The sequence below is a fragment of the Nomascus leucogenys genome, chromosome 3 (assembly GCF_006542625.1).
Source record: "Nomascus leucogenys isolate Asia chromosome 3, Asia_NLE_v1, whole genome shotgun sequence".
Taxonomy (NCBI): domain Eukaryota; kingdom Metazoa; phylum Chordata; class Mammalia; order Primates; family Hylobatidae; genus Nomascus; species Nomascus leucogenys.
The window spans coordinates 31,016,164-31,039,353 of NC_044383.1; the positions used below are offsets into that span (position 1 = coordinate 31,016,164).

At 51.9% G+C, this 23,190-nt stretch overlaps 1 protein-coding gene across 4 annotated transcripts in view; it reads right to left on the bottom strand.

Moving 5' to 3' along the window:
• SUFU (SUFU negative regulator of hedgehog signaling) overlaps window positions 1-23,190 on the bottom strand; it is a 131,412-nt gene that overhangs the window by 4,102 nt on the left and 104,120 nt on the right. For 2 of the 4 annotated variants that reach the window (XM_003255399.3, XM_012505870.2), the window contains exons 9-11: window positions 13,969-14,103; window positions 11,952-12,090; window positions 2,098-2,166 (exon numbers count right to left, since the gene is read on the bottom strand). In XM_003255399.3, the coding sequence (XP_003255447.1) occupies window positions 2,098-2,166; window positions 11,952-12,090; window positions 13,969-14,103 (343 nt within the window). Of the gene's footprint in view, window positions 1-561; window positions 688-2,097; window positions 2,167-10,375; window positions 11,666-11,951; window positions 12,091-13,968; window positions 14,104-23,190 lie in introns of those variants that run through there. The other 2 variants (XM_012505869.2, XM_030807669.1) reach the window with 2 other exon arrangements.

A 23,190-nucleotide genomic window follows, 5' to 3' on the forward strand; every position in this document is an offset into this window, starting at 1 on the left:
ATTTGCCTACAGTTCTGTTTCTCCCATTCACCTGGGAGTTTCTGGTAGGGGAAGGGGAAGGGGCTGATGCCTCTTATTCCCTCTTTACTGTAGAACTTTGCATGCAGTCTGGCACACAGATGGAGCTCAATAAATGCTCACTGCCTGGGACTGATACTGAAACTTAGACACAGGGTCTGTCTTTTCTTTTCTTTTTCTTTTGAGACGGAGTTTCGCTCTTGTTGCCCAGGCTGGAGTGCAATGGCGCGATCTCGGCTCACCGCAACTTTTGCTTCCTGGGTTCAAGCGATTCTCGTGCCTCAGCCTCCCGAGTAGCTGAGATTACAGGCATGCATCACCAAGCCCGGCTAATTATTGTATTATTAGTAGAGATGGGTTTCTCCATGTTGGTCAGGCTGGTCTCGAATTCCCGACCTCAGGTGATCCACCTGCCTCAGCCTCCCAAAGCGCTGCGATTACAGACATGAGCCACCACGCCTGGCACAGGGTCTGTCTTTTCTAACTTGGCTAGGCCGGAAGTCAGGGCAGGGTAGAAAGGAGAGAACAGTGTTCTCAGCCTGCCTCGGGCTGGGGCTGGAGGCAGACAAGCCTGACCCTTCCTGGCTGCCTCCCTCTTCGCTCCCTCTGCTGGGGGACTGTCTCTGCCAGGACCAAAGTGGCGAGTGAGGCAGGGTGTGGGGACAGCCTCTGGACAGAAAAGGAAAAAAAGGAAAAAGTCATTTTTAGTGACCTACTTTCCTCTGCTCCCCCAGGCTTCTGTCCCTCTTGCCTGGACTGTCCCCCTCCTACCCCCAAGCTCAAAGCAGCAGCCTGGCACAGCGCCATCCCAGTGCGACAAGGCCTCTCCGGAAGCGCTTCTGGGCAGCTGGCTCTGGTCTGACTGAATGGGGAGCTGGGACTCAGGGACCAGTGACTTGTGGGGGTTGATTGGCTGGCATGGACTGGGTGCTTGATGGCTTTGGAATATATAAATGAACAAATTTCTCAAGCTGCATCCCAGAGGACAGAGGAGACCCTGCTCTACTGGGGTGACCCTGGCTCTGGGGAGTTCCTGTCCAACTGGAGACCTGGACTGGACAGTCCCGCCCTGTGCACTCCCCTCAGCTTCCTGAACATCAGAGGCCTGTGTCCTGGCTGTTGCAGCCTAGGGAGCCCTGGAAGCTGGAAGCTCCAGCCCTGGCTGGAACCTAGCTCCTGCCTGGCCTCCCTCTTGGTAGAAAGCCTGGTCCCTGGGAGGCGAAGGAGTTCTCCCCCAAGCACATTTCCCAGCAGACAGGGCAAGGGAAGGGTCTGTCTCTGCCACAGGCAGGGCAGGGCCCAGAAGAGCTCTCCAGAGGCCCGGCCAGCCTGCTAATGTTCACTAACCCATGGGGCACTGAGGCCAGGAAAGCTCCCATCCCACTGGGGTGCTGGGGGCAGGAGCGGGGGAGGGGAAGGGACTTTCCAGGATGAGGTAAGTCCCTGCAAATAAGGATGCCGGGAACAAGGGAGAAAAAACAAAGGGGATTATGGACTCCATTCCTCTACCCCAGAGGAGTAGCTAGAGAAGGCACAGCCACAGCTAGCCTGCCAGCTCCTCCGGCTCTGAGCCAGGGCTGGAAGAGGGAGACTAAGAGGGACAGCTCATGGCTGGAGGACGAAGAAGGGAGAGTGGCTCCTGGGTGGCCCGAGGCGAGGGCAGGAGTCCCTTGCTGCCCACCAGAACTCCCCAGTGGAATGTTCTCTGGCAACAGACATGGGCGTTCTGTTCAGAACCTGCCAGGGAACAGCAGGGGCTGGGGAGAACTCGTACTAGCCTGAAGGCCCTGGCTTCCTCTTCAATGAGGCTCTCAGGAGCTGGCAATTCAGACGATTTGCTGGGTGTCCTTACAAGGGCTGGGGGTAGGGCAGGGGATGGTGAGGGTGCATAGAAACAGAAGAGAAATCTACAGTCTCCTCTCCAGCCTATCCCTGCACCTTGGGGAGGAGCCCACAGATGCAGCCACACAGATACATGCAAGCACACACGCACCACAGGTACACACGCACACATGCACGCACGCACACACATGGTCCCAGAGACGGGATCCATTGTCAGGGAAAGTCAAACAAGCTTACTTCCTCTGGAGAAGTCAAATCTTCTAAATCCTCCAACATTTTCTCTACAAACTCTTCGGTCAACAGAATCTGTGAAGGCACAAGGCAGGCTTTTATTATTATTTTTAAATGTATGATCTTTTTGCCAACCACCAAGCTTTATATCTCTCTTCTGACCAGGGAGGAGAGATGAGCTCACTGTGATCTGTTCAAGGGGCAGAGGGAAGTGTTTGAGGCCTGTCCCCAACTGTCATTCCCCCCACACCCTCACCTCCCTGCAATATCAGACTGAGGCACAGAAGGAAATGGGTCAGGGGACAATGGGGAGGGGAGGGAGGACATTGGGAGAGCTGGGAATGCTGCTCCCAGAAGGGAGATGAACACTGGTGGAGCTGGTAAAAAGGAATCTCAGGAAGAAAAAGGAATAAAAAAGAAAAGTTAAAACAAAAAAAATTAAATTAAAGCTGCTGCCCAGTCAGGCTCTAGTGTCCCCCTCTGCCCCCTCACCATAGCAGGACAAAAGGAATCTGTTTGGATTTGGAATACAAGCCCTATCTGGAAATCTGGAAGTGCCCTGGAAGGTACATCCAAGAATGTCTGAGCTGGAGAATCTGGAGATTGTGGACCAACGTCTCATTTTACAGATGACAAAGGGACTCCCAACTTCCATTCCCATTCACAGTAGCCACATCCTCCCAGGCTGGAAGCTCCCAAGCCCCTGCCCTGCTGTGCTCGATCAGCCACTGAGTTCCTCCAGCCTTCTTTGAGGTTCCTCTTCTCTAGGTCACCTCCCAGCATTCCACGTTGCTGTTCTAGTCTGACATCTCATTGCCTCTCGCTTTGATGCTGAGTCTGGCCCCACTATTTGGCTGGCACAACCACCAACTTCATCTGCTAAAGAAGTTTTCACAGTCAATACCAACGTCCAAGGGCTCTCAGGGCCTCTAAAACCAGGCCTTCCTCAATCTGCTGGGCCATTTTTCCCCACCCACCCCTCTGGTCTGGCTGCTAGGCAGAGCCAGGCCAAGCTGATCCCAGGTCTGCACCCCACCATGCCTTGGGTGAGGGTGTCTTTCCGCTTCCAACTCTGACCCCTTCCTTCACCCCTCCCCCTCCCTGTCCTTGTCCCCAGGGCCTCCCAGCCTCCCTCCACTGCAGACCCTTCTGTACCCCCAGGCCACAGCTCTACCTGTCTCCTCCCGCACACCTTGAGCACCCAGGTAGGGCACAAAGGAAGAAAGATAATGGGGTGAAGATCCAGGTGAGGGGCTCCTCTGAGGGGAAACCCCCTCTCTGTGAGGAGGAGAATTGAGAACTTGAAAAAATACCCACCAGGTTTCCCCTGGGAATTGTCAGCTGCCAAGAACAAAAGCTTCCACACTGTGAGATAACAAGGAAGGTGAGCACACAGGACGGCTCGGGAGCCCACAGGACGGAGGTCTCCAAAGCAAGAAGTGGATGGGGTGGAGGAGGGAGTGAGAAGTAAGAACACTACCCCCAAGTGAGCAGAAAAGCTGCCATCATACCGGGCGTGCTAACTGCTCATCTCCCTGTCTCCTTACAGTGGAGGCAACAGGCACAGGCGGGTTATGTAACTTGCTCAGTGTCACACGGCTTGTGAGTGGCTAAGACCATATCCTGGTCATGTCTGGACTCTCAATTTAGTGCCTGCAGTACTGCTCCCGAATGCTGAACTCTCACCCGCAGGACACTGACTTATCCATTCATCCTTCCAAGGACACAGGCATAAAGGCAGCCCATTTCCCACCAGGACAAGCACCCTCTCTTGGCTGGCAGAGAGACAAGAGACCCAGCCTTCCCAGGCTCCAAGCCCATAGCAGGAACAAAATAACTCTGACCACTGGTCCACATCTCCTCACCAAACTCTCTGTTCTAGGAGCTAGGGCCCCGACCAAGGACAGAGACAAGGCTTAGAGACAGAGCAGGAGAGGCAAAGTTGGCAAAGTCCGGGGAGCTGCACCCCTATAGTTCTTCCTAATTCCCCAAAGTGGGACTGGCCGACTCTGCCTACAGACTCCAGCCATACACGTACTCCCTCTCATAGCCTAAGCCCTTGCTCCTCCTACTCTCTTATCCCAGGGGTGTCCTCCCCAAAAGTTCAGTTTCCCCACCAGTTATCACCAGTCTGCTCAAGCAGTACAAAAGTTACATTCATATTTTTGGCATTTCCGGGGCTCGTTGCCATCTCTGCAAATGCTAGCACAAACACAAGCATACCTAAAACCCAATTATATTACAATGGCTCCAGTCTGGGCCAGGCTGGGCTAATTTCTAACTCACGAATAACTTGGAGGGAGGGGCTTTCTGCCAGATCAGTAAATAGATGTGGGACTATAACAAGTGCTGCGGGACTGCCGGGCGCGGTGGCTCACGCTTGTAATCCCAGCACTTTGGGAGGCCGAGGCGGGCGGATCACGAGGTCAGGAGATCGAGACCACAGTGAAACCCCGTCTCTACTAAAAATACAAAAAATTAGCTGGGCGTGGTGGCGGGCGCCTGTAGTCTCAGCTACTCGGAGAGGCTGAGGCAGGAGAATGGCGTGAACCTGGGAGGCGGAGCTTGCAGTGAGCCGAGACTGCGCCACTGCACTCCAGCCTGGGTGATAGAGCAAGACTCCGTCTCAAAAAAAAAAAAAAAAAAAAAAAAAAGTGCTGCGGGTGAGATGGGATGGAGGGAGGACAGGAAGAGGGGCGAGGGTTCACAGGGACCGTGGCCACCCAGTGAGACACCTGAGTTATTCTTCAAGGAAACGTAATGCCACTAACACTGAGTTCAGTTCTAAGCTGGTTCCCCTGACAAAAGTCTGGAACTGGTGCTAGGGAGAGGGTGAGTTATGGTGGCTTTTAGTAGAGCAATGACCATGCGCGGCACCATCTGTGTTGGACTTATTTTGGACTCGGTTGGGGGAGGGGATGGCCAGATCAAAAATGAGGACAAACCCTAGCTGCTCCTCCATTTTTGCTTTTGGTGATTTGCTGGTTCCTGCTGGAAACTTCACGTTATTTTAAAAGAATTAAAGGGGAAAAATTATACATGAGATTTACATGATATTAAGGGTGACATTCTCTGCAAAGAAACACGACAGACTGTCATAGCTCCAGGCACCTAATTTAATTTCCTTTGGGAGTTAAACCTTAGAAGGTTGGATTGAACAAACAGGCCCTGTTCTTTGTATATTTCAGACCTGGAGCTGAGAATGTTAACAGATCTTATCAACAGGACACTGGAGATAGACAGCTAAGATGGGGCAGCTCCTGTGAGCTCTCCCAAGTAACAGACTCGCCCTTGTGATGCAACTGTGGGAAAAGCCTGTGCAGTTCTGGGGCTTGGCACTCCTGAGGCTCACTGGGTCCCTACAGAGCTGCTTGGCTCTGTCACGAATAATAATGGGAATGGTGATGATAAAAATGACAGTAAAAATGGCCAACAGCAGAAGCAGTACCTCCACCATGTGCTAGGTGCTGTGCTAAGAGCTTGATCAGTGTCATTTCATTGAATCCTTATGGCAGTTCTGCTAGGGAGGTGACTATCATCCCCACTTTGCCAAGGGTAGGTACCCAGAGGAGACAAGGCTCTGGACTTTTCTTTTTATTTTTTAGATGGAATCTCTTGCTCTATCGCCCAGGCTGGAGTGCAGTGGCACAATCTTGGCTCATTGCAACCTCCGCCTCCTGGGTTCAAGCAATTCTCCTGCCTTAGCCTCCCGAGTAGCTGGGATTACAGGTGACTATCACCATGTCCAGCTAATTTTTGTATTTTTAGTAGAGACGGGGTTTTGCCATGTTGGCCAGGCTGGTCTTGAACTCCTGACCTCAAATGATCCATCCCTTGGCCTCCCAAAGTGCTGGGATTACAGGCATGAGCCACCACGCCTGGCTCAAGGCTCTGGACTTTAGAGGAACAGCTATCTGATCTCATGGTGATAGAGGATGCTCTTTTCCTGTCTGGGGAAGACACCCCAACTGTAGAAGCCTATAGAGATGGGGATGACTTCTCTGTCTTCTGATGAGGGAAGTGAAGGTAGCTTTGGTTTTTACCAATGACCTGGAAAATCAGCAGTCCCAGCCTCCACCAGCCACACATTTCCTGGCCACCTGCTCAACTTAAGAGGGCTGGAAGCCTTAGAGTCACAGACACTGCTAAAAAACCAGACTGGCCAATGAAAAGGAAGGCAAACCAATGCCCAGAGATGGTTCCCAAGTGGGGACAGTGGGGCAAATTCCCAGGCCAGCCTAGTGAATACATACATCTTGACAGTTCTCTAGCCCAGAAAGTAGCAGTAGAAATAATACTGATAACAGCACTCACTGATATTTGCACTTACCAAGAGCCAGGCAGAAAACACTTATGTTTGTACACAAACAGCCCTCAGAGGAAGGAGACCCTCTAATAAGAGAGGAAGACCCTCCACCAATCTGAGCAACACACTCCCTTGGGAAGCTTCTGAAAATATGGGGATGCTAGGCCCCATTCACACTTCCTGAATCAGAATACTCTGGGGCAAGGCCAAGGCCCATGTTTTTTTTTTTTTTTTTTTTTTTGAGACGGAGTTTTGCTCTTCTTTTCCAGGCTGGAGTGCGATGGCGCGATCTCAGCTCACTGCAACCTCCGCCTCCCGGGTTCAAGCAATTCTCCTGCCTCAGTCTCTCGGGTAGCTGGGATTATAGGCATGCGCCACCATGCCCGGCTAATTTTTTGTATTTTTAGTAGAGACGGGGTTTTACTGTGTTAGCCAGGATGGTCTCGATCTTCTGACCTCATGATCCGTCCGCCGGGGCCTCCCAAAGTGCTGGGATTACAGGCATGAGCCACCGTGCCTGGCAATTTTGTATTTTTAGTAGAGATGGGGTTTCTCCACATTGGTCAGGCTGGTCTCGTAACTCCCGACCTCAGGTGATCCACCCGCCTCGGCCTCCCAAAGTGCTGGGATTACAGGTGTGAGCCACCGCACCTGGCCAGCACTTGTATTTTTAAGTGGTGCCCCAGGAGATCATGGTGGGGGGCTGCTGGGGAAATACTCAGGCCCACAGGGAAAGGGGGTTTGGGCACAGGCTTAACCAACAGGGGTGAGTTGGTGGCTGTAGCTTCACCACCATCAAACTGGCTGAGCTTCGAGGGGGGCAATGGATCTTGGTTACCCCCAGTTCCCACCTTTGGCCAGGGAGGGGGGCTTGGAATCTAGGCCAGCAGCTACTCCAGTGGGCTCACACCAGCTGCCTTAACCAGCTTGGCTGGGTGGTGGTGAGGGAGGATTGTTAACAACATCCCAATTCCCCAGGCCCCAGCAAGTTCCAGAAAGGAACCCGAAAAGTGATCTTGTGTCAGTGTCTGCCCTGGGCAAGCCAGGCTGCGCTGCAGGCAGGGGCCCAGCTGCTACAGATCTGACGCCGATTCAGATGTCTGTGGTCAATGATATTTCTGAGTCTGCAAAGAGTGGCTGACAATGCCCACTCCTTCCCCTTGGTATGACAATCCACACTTTGTCCAGGGCCTTGTTTGTTCTTCATGTTGACACGTTGTACTTGCTTCCCAACAAGTTTGGCTTTCTTTTCCCTCCCTTTCCTCCTCTCAGGGAAGGAAATGTGTTGTTTACAGTGGAAGAGCTTGCCAAGGAGCTGCTCTGGCACCCACGATGGCAGTGGAGGAGGCAGGGACGGGGAAGCAGTCCTGTCTGTGTCCCTTCCCTCCCACTCCCACTCCACAGGCCAGACAAAAGCCAGAAAACAGCCTGGAGAACACCCCCAACCCAGGTCGGGGGCAGAGGCGTGTGGTGCAGCAGGTAGCGGGCTGCAGTGGGGGCACAGGTCTCGCTCATTTCCTGTTCTTAGTGGGCGGTGAAAAGCTGGCTCTGGTGGCCAGAAGCAGGCTCAGACTCCTGCTCTGGCTGTGGGCTGCCAGGGACACAGTGGGGCATCACAGTCCTTTCCTACAAGGGAGGGTACTTCCCCAGGCGCATTGCTGGGCTCTAAACCTTAATGGGTGTCCCCCTGGACAACAAGGTCTCAGGGGCAGTCCAAGCAAAGGTCTCCAGGGAGAATAAGTATGGCTGGGTTCACCCGTGGAAGGAGGAACAGTAGAGGCACCAAAGAGGAGGTGCCCAGGGCATGGGCTGAGGATTCCTAAGTCATCTTCTACACAATATCCAAATGGGTAGCAGAAGGCAGGGCTTGTCCAGAGGAGAGCTCGGCAGCACCTTCCCAAGCCTGGCCTGGAGCAGCAGAGCCCACTTGGAACAGCTGCTGGGCGTCTTCTCCCACGCCTGGGGCTTCCCATCAGGACTGGCAGAGAATGGCTGGGACTGGGGGCGCCACCTGGGTGAGCTGTCAGACACCACACAGCTGAGAAAGCATTGCGGGGCCTAAAACAATATACTCATATTTGGTGATGTGACCCCTATGTGACCGCTGGGGCTGAGACTTATCCCCCTTCAGATCAACCCTGGCTGGGGACGGATGAACGACTCAGCTCTGGGCTGGGCTCCCGCTCAGAAGACTAACAGCCCAGTGTTGACAGGCTCAAGGGAGAGAGGCTTGTTAAAGCCACCAGGATGAGGAATGCTGGGGGAAGGAGGTGTGGGAGCAGACCTTGGCAGGCCCCTCCCAGGGTCTGAAGAGCCTCCTGCACAGCCCCAGAATTGGCTGATAAGCTTTACAGTCTCAGCAAGGATGAAAACAGCAAATGGCAGGGCAGACGGAGTCAAGGTGCTGTTCTCCGGAAAGTGAAAGCCTGTAGAACTGGAGCTGGCTTCCTGCACCCCCAGATCCTCCATAAAGCAGGGAGTGTCCACTGTGCTCCACCTGGTGCTGCAGACAGCCCTGCTTTGCCACCTGCTGGGGCCCTGACTCTACTGGGCCTGGACTGATGGGGCTAGGCTGGGGAGCAGGTGGGTGTGGGGGCCTGTCTGAGGCCATTCCACAGGCTCCGGAAAGGGGCTCGGGTTCCCAAACCTTCTGCCTTTTCCTCTCGGCCTCTTCTTGTCACTCTTCCCCCTGCAGGATGTCTCTGCCACGCTTTCTCCCAAGAGATAACAGGCCTTGGCTGGGCTGGTGGCCAGAACAAGGTGCAAAGGCTGGGAGTGAGGGCTTCCAAGGCTGCTGTAACAAAGTCATCCCAGTCCCTCCGTTTCAGCTGGGACCAATGGGAGAGTTCGGGCAGCAGTTAAGAGAACAGAAGACTGGGTCTCGTCATGTCCTGGGTCTACTGGATTTCACTCCTTCCTACTCCTCTGCCCCCAACAGGCCTGGGCACACAAGGCCCAAGGAGACACCTCGGAACCCTGGGGGCACGAGCAAGAGATGCCTGCAGGGAGCAAGGGTGGGCCTCTTTGTGCTGGGGTCCCCTCTTGAGGGACCCATGGCTCTCCTTGGCCCAGTGGAGTGGCCCTCACTGGCGACTGCAAGTCTAACCCCAGGCCTCTAGGAGGTCCTGCAGACTCCCGGGGAGACAGCCAGCCCCAGAGGGAGACCTAGAGGCCCACAAGTAATTACAAGCCCAGGTTCCCACAAGCAAGGGAGCTGCCTGTGACCACAGTGGCAAGACCCTAACAGGGGCGGCTGGCTGGCAGTCAGAGGCAGAAAGTGCTGACTGCCTGGCAGGGGGAGGAGGGCTGGTGTGGGTGTTGGCTCCACCGCTGAGAATCCGGCTGGGGGCAGGGTCAGAGGGTTTCCCAGGGCTCCTTGGAAAGGGCCTGAGAAACCCCTCGGTGATCAAGGGTGGGTGCTTGGGGTGTGGGGCCTCCGCCAGCCTTCCCAGGAGCTCTCCTGTGAGCCGGCCCCGTGGTGGACCACACTAATGAGCCCATAACACAGGCCTTTGATTGAGTAGCTCCCAGCACAGCAACTTTATTGAAACATGCCGAGGCCAGCAGCTCGTTCCCACCGCGCCCCGGTTCCCTGGGCAACAGCCCATGGGAGGGGACCATGTGCTGGGGAGCCAGCGGGTGCTGGGCCTCAGGCTCACTGAGGGGCTGCCAGGGAGGTGAGGGGGTTGTGGCACTGGGAGTGGGAACCCCAGCAGCTAGGAGGTCAGGGGCTTGGGGAATTGGGGTTGGGTCCGAAGGGCATTCAGGGGACTGAGGGGTAAGGTGACATCTGCCAAGTCCTGTGGGGGCCAAGGTTCTTGAGCTGCTGAAAATTGGAGATGCTGACTACCCTCTCCTCAGGAGAGAAAGACGTTCCAGGAGGGGAGGGCAGAGCTCTGAGGATAGGTTCAGAGCTGAGGATGTGAAACATAACTGGGTAGAATGTATTCTGCAGTTTGGGGAGGCCCCAGTCCCGACTGTCCCAGGAAAACGTGCTTGAATATTTCTCACACACACCACACACACACACACCACACACACACACACACGCTACCTGAAGATACTTGGGAATGATGACCTGTGAACTCTCAGGGGCTTGTCCTTACCTCCAGCCTCCTCAGCAGCTCCGCCCAGGAGACAAGCCTGCTCCCTCCCTGTTCTCCACGGGGGCAGAGGCAGCAGCCCGGGACATGGCTGGGGGTGGGGAATGGGGGGAGGCCCTTTCCACTTGTGCTGGGCTAATTTCAAATATTACACTTCAGAGCTTTTGTTACAGTAACTACCAACACCACATGGACAGAAATCTAATGTTACCAAGTGGGACTTTTAAAATGTATTTATAACTTTATGGTTCAAAGTAATTTTGTTATGAAACGATATAATAACAACAGTGGAAAAAGGCAAGATAATTTATGGAACACAATATCCCTAAAGCACTAGCTTCCATTTCTATCTCAGCTTAGTCTGGGGAGTGTGGTTGGTGTCCTTTGTTTGCTGTTTGTTTTAATTAAGGGTTAGTATTTTGGTGGTGGGGGGAGAAGAGGGGCCTGGCCTGAAGGAGGAGAAATTCTGTAGACATGCAGGGACAAAAAGTGTGTCTGTATCGACTACATATGCTTCACAGACTCCCCAGACTGGGTGAAACCCACAAACCCAGCATCCTTCTCTTCCCCTCTACTGTAATGCTGCATGCCTCTGCAATACATTCACAAACCAGGTATGGCCACCTTTAGGTTTAGGGTCAGGTTCCCTTTCTTGATACTTGTGAGCGAGGTGAGGTCAAGGGTTCAATCCTCTCCCCACTCCCAACAAACAAATGCCAAAAAAGGATGCTGTTCCTCCAAGACACTCGGGAGTGTGGTGGAGTAGGTTGAGCACCCATTAGAGACCCGGGACAGGGTGGGGACTGGAAGGAGGCCTATGGCTCTGAGGCTCCGGTACCCTGCTTGGCATCAGCTCTGAAGCTCACTGCAGCCAGAAGAGCAAAGGAAGGACAAAGTGCTCTGGACAAGCCAGCATGTCTCTGGTCACACAAACTCAGGAGGAATGGGAGGGCTGTCAGATGGGGGGTAGGCTGAGAAGGGGAGGCTCTTCCCACTGAGGCATGCCCAGCCCCTGGCCCAGGCACACATGCCACTGTCTGAATTCTGGTGGGATTTCCATGTAGCCATTGGAGAGTGGCCTCCACACATCCTCCCATCTTGCTTCATCCTTGAGTTCTTGTACCTTGGTTTACCCAGAGTGCAGAAAGTCTTATAACCCTCCAACCTGGATTTCCACGGGAAACAGAATTACCAAGAGCCAGGGCCTGGAGAGTTAACACTTGTGTCTCAGGTGACGGGGGAGAAGGTCAGGAAGTGCTCCTAGAGCTGCTGGAGTGGGTAGCAGCATCCACACTCCACATCTACACACAGGCCCCAGGCTCTGAATCCATGAGGCATTCGTGACCAGCCCCCCAGGAAGGGGCGCCACCAAGAGCTGCTAAGGGAGAAGAGGAGGGGTGGGCAAGGAAGTCTACGAAAGGAAGGAGGGAGAAGAAAAAGGGCCTTCTCACTTGTAACCAGGGTCCATGAGCTGCGTAAGGATGCTCCTCGGTGGCAAAGGCGCCTTCCACTCCCGTGGAGACAAACGTGATGGCCATGTCACCTGTGATACTTTTATATGTAAAGTGCCGTCCATGCAGGAGCCTGCCCCTGGAGATGGGAACATGGAGACAGTGAGGAGCTGGGCCTGGAAACAGTTCCAAGAGCAGCAGGCCTGGCCAAGGCTCTGGGACAGTGGGGACTATGGTCCGCAGGCCAGGTACATGCCCTCCTGGCTGCCCACCTGCCCATCAACAGGGGACTGTATCCAAACACACTCATTTCAACACCTTCAAAGAGAAGCCCCTCTCACAAGTTCTCTAACATCATCCTTCCAAAGTGCTCAAAGCTAGCAGAAAACACTGAGTTCAAAAGCCCTGCAGAGATCCTGGAGCTCACCCCCCCTTAGGAAAATTGAGGGCAGAGAGGGAAGGTAGCAATGTGCTCAAGGTCATGCCCAGAGGTAAGAGGCGGGTCACATCCCCCCTTAGGGGATGGAGGTGAAGTAGTGTCTAACAAGTTTCCCTGGGACGATGGGATAGTGCCTCCGCAGTGGGACACTTCAGTGTCCAGGGCAGAATCTTCCACCTGCTCCTTGGCTTTCCCATAACATTCAAGTGGCTGGCCCAAAGGCCACAGCACATCTTTTAAAAAAAAGCAAGCAAGCAAACTGAAGCCAAGTGGGGTCACTCAGGGAGCCACAGGAGTTACTGTTAATCCCTAGTCTGGAAATACACCTGGGGGAGGGGCAGGCAGGGGCAGCTAATGGGCAGAGCCACCCATCAGCAAGGGAAGTAGAACCTGCCCTCTGCCTTCTCAGGCTGCCTCCAATTAACCCTTCACCAGCTGAAAGGCCCTGGGCCTGGGTCAGAGAAGCGGCTGGGAAGGATGTGGCTGTGGGGTGGCGGTGGGTCCCGCCAGGTCCTGTTCATTCTGGCCATTTGCTCTCTGTCTGCTGCCCAGGGTGGCTGGCCAAGGCTAGTTACCCTTCAAACTCACTCCCAGGTGCTGGGGACAGTGGGGAGTCCCCAAGTGTGCAAATTCTTCTTCCCTGTCACTGCTCTGTGAGTTTAGAATTACTCTTGGTGCCTCTGCTGCTCAAAGTGTGGGTGGAGCCCCAGGGCTGTGGGGTAGCCAGCTGTAGCAGATGCAGCCATGCAGCAGCCCTGAGCACAGAGCTGAGTTCTGGCCATAGGGCTGGGCTTTTGGCACTGTGGACAGAAGCAGAAGGGACACAGCTGGGCTTCCTGGTCCCTCAAGGAGTTTGCTGGGCTGGCCACTAGGTTTTAGAACTGAGTGTTTTGCATGGGAAAAGCAGCAAGCAGGAGAAAATAGAGCCCAACCCACTCAACCCCGCCCTGACAAACCAGTGCTACTGGGGACCCTGTCATCCCTGCCCTGGGCTTGTCGGTGGCTGGGGGCACCTGAGACTCCCTGGGTCACAGAGCCTTCCTAAGGGGAGCAGGGCTGAAGAATACTTCTCCCTGTGGATTCTGACTCCAGAACTTGCAAACGAGGAAGTTCTGTCAAACAAGCAATCAGAGACCAGTGGGGCTCTCTGTTCACAGTGCTGGGCCCACTGGAGACTGTCGCTGCTCTGGGCTAGATAGGAGATGCAGACAAGAGACACCCTCTCTAGGAAGCATGGCAGACTTCTCACCACCTAGGCCAGCCAGAGGATTGGGCAAGGAGAACACCGCATGGCCCAGTGACATGGGGGTGACCAACTGCTTCACAGTCCCCAGGCTCCTAAACAGGCCCCAAGTGGAGTAGCTCTCCTCCCTCCCTGAGCCCCAGCCTGCTTAGGTGTGTAGGCTGCTGACAGGCGCCTCACCCTTATCGGGGAGACCGCAAGCACGGGCCTGGTGGCTCCTTGGAGGCCTTGGAGGACGCCTGCTGGGGGAGGGGGCTGGGGAGGCTCTGAAGTGCCCCCTGGAGGCTGAGCTGGCTGCTGTGGGGTAAACTGTGTGATAGGGCTGTCTCACTCACCTTAGGCAGAGAGGAATGAGGGCTCCGGACTCCTGGTTGAATTTCAGATGTACGCTCTCGAGCTGCCGCGTGCGAATCAGCTCATGGGGAATGATGGCCGTGGAGCTGTCACTTTCCAGGCTGTCTTTGCGGCTCCTGTGAAGCAAGCACAGGAAATGGTTCAGCACAAGGTGAAAAGCTCAGGGAGGAGCAAGATGGGAGTCTCCAGCTGGGATCTTGAGTAATAAAGACAATAATGGTGACTGATGATAATGATGGTGACAGCCATCATTCTGTATATGCCTGGCGAGCGCCAGCCATTGCACCAAGCACTTCTCACTGACTGGCTACTCTTCACAATGCCCCCAAGAGATGGCTGCCACCATTCTCTCTTTTTTTTACAGAGGAGGAACTGGGGACAGGGAGGCTAAGTAATTTGCACAGGTTGCACAGCCAGGGAGTGGGCAGAGTTGAGATCCAGTCTCGGGCAGGTCTGGTTCTATAAAGCCTGCATCTTTGGCCAACATTCTATTTTTTTTTTTTTTTTTTTTTTTATTGAGATGGTATCTCGCTGTTACCCAGGCTGGAGCGCAGTGGCGCGATTTCAGCTCACTGCAGCCTCCGCCTCCTGGGTTCAAGCAATTCTCCTGCCTTAGCCTCCTGAGTAGCTGGGATCACAGGCATCCACCACTACACCCGGCTAATTTTTGTCTTTTTAGTAGAGACGGGGTTTCACCATGTTGGCCAGGCTGGTCTCGAACTCCTGACCTCAGGTGATCTGCCCATCTTGGCCTCCCAAAGTGCTGGGATTATAGGCGTGAGCCACTGCACCCAGCCTTTGTGGGTTTTTTTGTTTTTTTTTTGAGATAGCGTCTCGCCGTGTCACCCACGCTGGAGTGCAGTGGCATGATCTTGGCTCACTGCAACCTCCGCCTCCCAGATTCAAGCGATTCTCCTGCTCAGCCTCCCAAGTAGCTGGGATTACAGGGACCTGCCATCATGTCCAGCTAATTTTTTTGTATTTTTAGTAGAGACAGGGTTTCACCATGTTGGCAAGGCTGGTTTCAAACTCCTGACCTCAGGTGATCCGCGCACCTCGGCCTCCCAAAGTGCTGGGATTACAGGCATGAGCTACCGCGCCTGGCCCCAACATTCTATATTAAAGTTTATGGCACAGTGGCTTGTCTTTCCCTGTGATCAGCAGGAGCTTCTGGGAGGCCTTCCTCTCCTGCCCTGGAGCCTCCGAGCCCTAGCTCTGAGCACCATGAGATGCGACTCCAAGAGTTTCTGTCCAGCTGACCTGAAGGCTCTGAGGATGCACATTCCGCCAACAGCCAGGAGCTGCAGGGACATTCACATCCTTCATCTAACCAGATGATGATACAGTCTGTACTGCTGAGTACAAACTGGGCTCTTAGGAGTCAGACCAGTGGGCTTGGCTGGAAAGCAGAACTGGGCCCCTGCCCTGCTGGGCTTTAAGGCCCCAGGAGCCTGTACCAGATTCCTCCTGACTGTGGCACGGTGAGCTGTCGCTGCTGCCCCACCCTCCCTCCTGCCTGCTCCCCACCAAAAGTGCAGCCCACGGCTGGGACACAGGGTCCCTCTGCATTCTAAGATTTGCTCTTTCAAATTCAGCTGCCCCCACTGACAACCTCTCAAATCTGCCTCAGCCAGAAATAAGAGTTACCCACTGATCCCATTCAAAAGGCCGGATCCTGGTTTGGGCTGTGAATCTCAGAACAATTCCCCAAGTGTCCATCAAAAACTGGGTGAGAAGCTCTAGTTATTTATCATTCAAGTGGCAGGCAGGAGCCACCCAGGATGACAGCCGGACAGCCACTGAGGGGCAGGCCCAACCTCCTCACACGTTGTGGGGCTAGGTGCTGGGGCCTGCAGACAGGGTGGCACCCCGACAGGCAGGGCACCTCCCCAGGGGAAGGTGTAGGGTCCACAGGCAAAAGACAGAGGATGGCCCTGTGGCGGCAGTGGGTTAGACGTGCCCCTGAGGTCACAGGCCGTGCCTGCCTGCTGGCCTTCTCCTTGTGAGGACTCACTCCCGGATCTGACTGTTCCTTCACAAAGCGGTCCCTTCCTCTGCTTTCCTAAAGTCAGCTCTAAAACTGCCTTTTCCCCTGGCTTTGCCCTTGCACAAGACCTGTGAAGGAGACAAATGCTATGGCCAAGAGGGTCACAGTATTCAGGACTGGAAGGAAGCTCTCAGGTTGTTTAATCTACCTCTTTCCTTTACAAAAGAGAGTGGGTGACGCGTCCCCGCTCACCATGCGTCAGACTTCTGATTGAAGCCTCAGACTTCTGACTAACTCTCTTTCCCTTCCACCAGGGCCACTGCTGCCTCCCTTCCTTCTGAGGGAGGCAGCAGTGACAGGTGAGGGCTCAGTGGAGACATAGGGTGCCCTCAGGGCCTAAACAAGAGCAGAACTCAGGAAGCAGTGTTTCCTGAGCCATGTTTCCTGAGCCCTTACTCTGCGCCAACCCTCTGCTAAGGCCATAGGTTCACTCGCTGATTCCTCCCAGCAAGCACGAGGTAGGCTCTGTTGTCAAGCCTTCTTTCACAGAGGAGGTAACTGAGTCTTACGGAGGTGAGGTGACAAGTCGAAGGGCTCAGAGTGAGTTTAAGCGAAAGAACCAGGGGGTGACTCTCACGATCACTCCCCTGTGCCATCTTTGACCACCGGTTCCTGCCTCCAGACACACTACTGTCCTCCTGAAAGGGGCTGAGGCCTGGCTTGTCCAGGCGGGGCCTGCTAGAGAATCCCAGCCTCTATGGTGCAGGCAAAAATGCTTATGAATAGCAATGGGAGGTGGGGTGGGGGCTTGCAGAAAAGAATCAGCAGCACACAGGGCTAGAGACGTCTCAAGCTGGAGGGAAAAATAAATTGTTGAAAGTCAGCTAAAGTCACCTTGGTAACTGCCACAACACACTCACCCAGAACCAGGACATCAAACCCAACTGCAAACAGCCTTAAAGAAATGGAAAAGAACTTAATCATCTGAAGAATTAATGTGACAAGTGCCCACATTTACACCTCCCACCAACCTTCAATCATTTGAAACTGTACTTTAATCTTTTAAGAGAAAAAAAAATTGCAAAATGCAAGATCTGCAGCCCTGGAGCTTGGGTATTTCCGGCATGCTGCTTCGATGGAAAAGCAGCTGCTATATACACACACACATACACACACACAAGAACCCAGCTTTCTGCTGATTTGTTTCTTCTGGACATCGATGCAGAAGCATGAATTATTTGTGTGGGCTAGGTGAGGTATTAAATCTGCAGCCGACACAGGTTTCCAATGTTTTGCATGGTTGTCAGCTTAATCTTAGTCATAAAAAAATAAGTAGTGTGCTCGGCAGCATGGCCTAATTTTTCATCTGGGCTGTTTTCTCCCTGAGTTCCCAGTGGAGGGGAAGCCATGGCTTTGGGGGCTGGAATGGAGAGGGGCTCTCAGGGAGGCACAGTTCACACCCGCTGTGGACTGCCAGGGGCATGTGGCCAAGGCTGTGCTCCAGGAGGCAAAGTGGCTAACAGCTTAAGTTCTGGGTTCCAGTTTTATGTGACATTGGGCTTAACTTCCCTCTGAGCTTTGGTATCCTCTTAACAAGAATAAATAACAATAGGTCATTATGACTAAATGGGATGACTCAGATGAGGCCAATAGTGCCTGGGATGTAATAGGTGCTCATAATATATCTGACAAATGCATTAATGTGTTGACGTTAGCTGGCTGCCTCTAAAAGTCTATCTGCTCCTCCTGTAAAAATGTCAATGGCTTAACCAAAACTTGTTTGCCTTTATCCTGGGCCCAGAATCCAACTGCCTCTGGCCAGGCCAGTTCCCTGCTGAACAAAGGTTCTTGCCTGGAGCTTGGGAGAGGGTACTTCTGAGATGGGGCTTGAAAGAGCTCCTGACTCCTTGAGTGGACCCTGCAGGCTTTGGTCAACCACTGGTGCTCTGGAAAGGCCCAACTACAGTCCAACAAAAACACTGAGGCCTTTGCTCTACTGAGGGAGGTGACGCCAGGGCTCTCTTCCTTCTACAGAGCACAAGCTGCCTTCCTGCAATTCTCAAACCACTGTTCTTCAAGTTGCCCAGAGCAAGCTGAATCCATCTTCCCATAACAGACTTTCCAATCCCTGAGGCTGCTCTCACATCCCACCAAGTTTCTTTTTCTACTATCTGTGGCCCTAACTTTTAACTATATTCTTGACAAGGTTCTGAAATCATCCATTCAAGTCACCTCCCCTGGGCTCATTCTAACCTGTCAAAGTTTGAGTGTCCCATCCAGAAGTGAAGTGTCATGTGTGTCAATAAACATAGTATGTGACCTCACCAGTGCAGATCACAGAGGGACTATGATCTCTCTTGCTCAGGACATTTTATTTCTATTAAAACTGTCATCGAATTATCTACTCTTTGTAACCTCCTCATACTACCAACTCAGACTGCACTCCCTCTGTCAACGAAATCTCCCTCGAGCTTTCTCCCACGGGATGCCCTGGGACCCATTCTCCCCCATCTAGTATGTCTGGCTGATTACATGGAGCTAGGAGCAGAAGAACTCTGCACTGTCTGGCTAGTGTTCCGGCAGTTCAGGTATTTCTGAAACCTGACTCTGGCATCCATCATATTGGCATTCCTTCCTGACTTCAGATCGCTGACAAAACTGATAAATTCGTCATCGATGTTCTCATCCCAGGCTTTGATTAAAAAGTAAACAGGAAAGGGCTAGGCAGACAGGCTGACGGACTGACATCATTACTCTTTGGGCATGCTCATCCAACCAGTTATAAATCAACCCAACCTTCCCATCACCACAGCCCTCACCCTCCTGGATGTTCTCTGGACATTTCTGTTTTGCCTATAATGCTGTCAGAATGTTCTCAAAACATCTTGCTAAACCCCGCCTATATAAGGTCTATAGCACTTCCTTTGTCTAGTTGGGCAGGTAAGCATTTCTTTTTTCTCTTTTTTTTTTTTTGAGACAGAGTCTCGCTGCGACACCCAGGCTGGAGTGCAATGGTGCGATCTCGGCTCACTGCAACCTCCGCCTCCCAGGTTCAAGCAATTCTCCTGCCTCAGCCTCCTGAGCAGCTAGGATTACAGGCGCCCGCCACCACACCCAGCTAATTTTTGTATTTTTAGTAGAGACGGGGTTTCACCATATTGGCCAGGCTAGTCTCGAACTGCTGACCTCAAGTGATCCTGACCTCAAGTGATCTGCCCGCCTTGGCCTCCTAAAGTGCTGGGATTACAGGTGTGAGCCACCGCGCCCAGCCAGGTAAGCATTTCTAAAAAGGCAACGATGATGTTGAGTCTACTTAGGGGTCTTTGGAAAACATTAAAAATAAATAAATAAAAAGGCAATGAGGATGGTCTGGCAAGCCTGGCTCTTTCTGACTCTCAGGACTCGCTCTTTCCCTTGGAGTGTTCATAGCCTACTTGCTGAATAATCTAGTCCAGAATTTTCACTGAGAGTGACACCAAGCTCACTAGTCTAGAGAGTGCAAGATGCTTTTTGCATCCTGAAACTTCTGAGTACTTCCAGTCTGCCAACACCTCTCTCCCATTCCCTCAAAGATTGCTGACACCAGCTTCACGACTCTTGCCTGCCAATTCTGGTGTTCTGGAGGCACAACACATGTGAGCCAGGAGAGCTGAAATAATAGATTCAACCCTCTTGTCAATGCCTGTGGGACCCTTCCTGGTCTGATAACCATTTGTTTTAATATGGAACCATAACAGAACTTGAGCAAATTTTGCTTTCTCTCCGCCACTGATAAATGTTACTCTGTCCAAACAATTGAGTCTAGATTTTCTTCTTCTTGCTCCAAAGAGAAGTACAAAAATAATGTCCTTTTTGCTGGTCATTGCACTTTTTGTGCAAGACTCAGTTCTTGAGTTTCAGCTTTTCTTGACCCTGTTTTTTAAAGTCTATGCTGACATAACATCTCTCTCCTTCCAGCATTTGTTCAAATTCTTCCAAATTGAGTTGTGTGAAGTATTCTCTACAGACCTATACTGGTCCCTGGAGGTATTAGACCTCCTTTTGGTTTTCAGGGGACTATTCACAATAATAAGAGACATCTTTTATTGAGCACAGACTATGGTGCTGGGTCCCATGCTAAATCCTTTGTATACTTTGCTTCCTTTCATTTCCATCACAACTCTATAAAGAGGCATTATTTTCCCCATTTTACAGATAAAGACACTGAAACTCAGACACTTAAATAACTAGCCCAAGATCACACAATGAGTAAAGAGCTGAGACAAAACCCCAAAAGTAACTATAATATTTCTACATTTCTCCTTAAGAAACTCCCATCTCTTTTGAGTGGTCTTTTCTTCCGGGGTTTCAAGACTATGAAGACATATCTATCTTTTCCTTGAATTCTTAAAAGAACTGCCTTCCTGGAAGACAGGGCAGGACTTCCCAAAGGGTATTCGATGGAATTTTAATTTAAGAGAAGCCTCTAGAAAAACAGGTACGGCAAAGGTGGATGGAATATGTCCCACCTCAGATTAGAGATTCACAAAATGTTGGCATTTTGGACTCTGAGGAGGACAACAGAGGGAAAATGTGCTGGTTTCATTTTGTGTAAGCCAGCATTTTCCAACTGTAGCCAGAGAACCCTCTTTTCGCTGAACACCCAAGAAAATCCCCTAAAACGCTGTGGGGACCTCCTCTAGGGACTACTGGCCCAGGGTTTTCCCTCCTGAACTCTGCCTGCCCAAGCTGCTTTCTCACAGGACTCACACTCCCTGCTGGTCAGAACTGGGTCCACAGCCAAGTTCCCCCGCATTATCTTCTGTGCCCCTGAGACAGACGCTTTCCAGGGGGCTGTCAGATGATTCTCCACAGCTCACCCTCAACTCTCAGCCTGAGGCTGGGGAAGCTGAAGTTCCCCTGGGCTTGCCTTGGCACTAACTGTGTGCTTTTTACCTGGCACACATCATCCTTTCTTTTCACTGGGCAGGGTTAAACTATAACAGCTCATACAATATCTTTTTCTTTTTTCTTTTTTAGCATTTAAAGGGTCAAATGGTTTCATAAGGGTCATTACAATAGTCATTGTTTTCCCATGCTCCCCTCCTCGGAGACAACTGTCACCTCTGTAGATGATTCTTTCATATTTTCCTTAAATTTTTTTTTTGTTTTTTTAGACAGAGCCTCGCTCTGTTGCCCAGGCTGGAGTGCAATGGTGCTATCTTGGCTCACTGCAACCCCCACCTCCTGGGTTCAAGTGATTCTCCCGCCTCAGCCTCCCAAAGAGCTGGGATTATAGGCACCCACCATCATGCCTGGCTAATTTTTGTATTTTTGTAGAGATGGGGTTTTATCATGTTGGCCAGGCTGGTCTTGAACTCCTAACCTCAGGTGATCCACCCACCTCGGCCTCCCATTCTTGATATTTTAAATAAACTTTATTTCTAACTCCTGGTGTTTCCTTTTCTTTTCTTTCTTTCTTTTCTTTTTTTTTTTTGTTTGAGATGGAGTCTCGCTCTGTCGCCCAGGCTGGAGTGCAGTGGCGAGATCTCGGCTTACTGCAACCTCCACCTCCTGGGTTCAAGCGATTCTCCTGCCTCAGCCTCCCGAGTAGCTGGGATTAACAGGCGTGCAACCGCACCCAGCTAATTTTTGTATTTTAGTAGAGACAGGGTTTCACCATGTTGGCCAGGCTGGTCTCAAACTCCTGACCTCAAGTGATCTGCACGCCTTGGCCTCTCAAAGTGCTGGGATTACAGGCGTGAGTCACCGCACCTGGCCTGGTATTTCCTTTTCAGGCTTTACCTACTGACTCCCCACTAGGGAAGATGAGCTTTTAGCTCTCTTCCATGCACCTTCCCACCTTTTCAGGATAACTGCACCATCAGTTTGTGTGGACTGGTATTGTTTAAATTATTATGACTATATCAATGCTGTTTACAGTTGAGCCATGTATTATATTAATATACTTTTCCTTTCTGTCATAATTTTCTATTTTCTTTGGATTTAATACCTGTCTTAGTTTTCTATGTGTTATCACCAATTAAATCAGAATTACTATTGGCTGGGTGTGGCAGCTCATGCCCGTAATCCCAGCACTTTGGGAGGCCGGGTGGGAAAATCGCTTGAGCCCAGGAGTTCAAGGCCAGCCTGGGCAACGCAGTAAAACCCCACCTCTACCAAAAGTACAAAAAATTAGCCAGGCATGGTGGCGTGTGCCTGTGGTACCAGCTACTCAGGAGGCTGAGGAGGGAAGATCGCTTGAGCTTAGGAGGCAGAGGTTGAGATCACACCACTGCACTCTAGCCAAGGCGACAGAGTCACATGCCATCTCAAAAAAAAAAAAAAAATTACTCTTACCAATGGTCCACACATCCTCCTCCCAAGATATTCAAATACATCAGGTATTTATCAATTTTATTTTCTTGGAGACATTTCTCCAGAGGATCCTTCCAACTCGCTCCCACCTGAGTTGGCTGCCTTCCATTCCTGCTACACCATTGTCATCTGGGATCACTCTCCCATTCATCCCGGATTCTCCTTGTCTCTTTCTTGTGTTGGATCCATTTCCTACCCCCATATGTCTTCCTTACTTAGATTTGGATGGAATGTATCCTCTAGCTGATTTCACATTATTTTTTAGTATGCCTCTCTCAGCTAAATGGTCTCTCCTGAACTGCCACCTTCAGGGGTTTCCAGGCAAACTAAAATACCAGCTTTCCTCTGTGCGCCGGCATGCAGGCATCAAAGACCCTGTTTCCAGTTATGTTTTCTGGTGAACTGGCATGTATCCCTCCACCTTTATCCTCTTTTACAGGCAATACTCAGTAAAGAGGCTCAGATCTAGAGTCACACCACCCAAGGTTCAAATCCTGGCTGACACTTAATCCCTGCAGTCTGATGCTAGATAAGTTCTACCACCTGGCTAAGTCTCAGTGTTCTAAGTCACAAGACAGGAACAAGGGCATCCCACGATGCAAGGCCTGGCACAAGGTGATGCACAATAAAAACTGCCCACTCAGCCATGAGGACCAGCCCAGGATTCCTTCTACATTGAGAGCACCACACCAAGGGATGGTTTATGGGATGGCTTAGAGGTGCAATTGATATAAACTGATCTATTTCGTCTTTACCACCTGTCTATATAACACATTCTACACTTGTATTTCTCACTGCATAAAGTGACTTTTTATAGATCCTAATACACCCTCTCCTTCCAGTGTCAAGGTAGATTCCT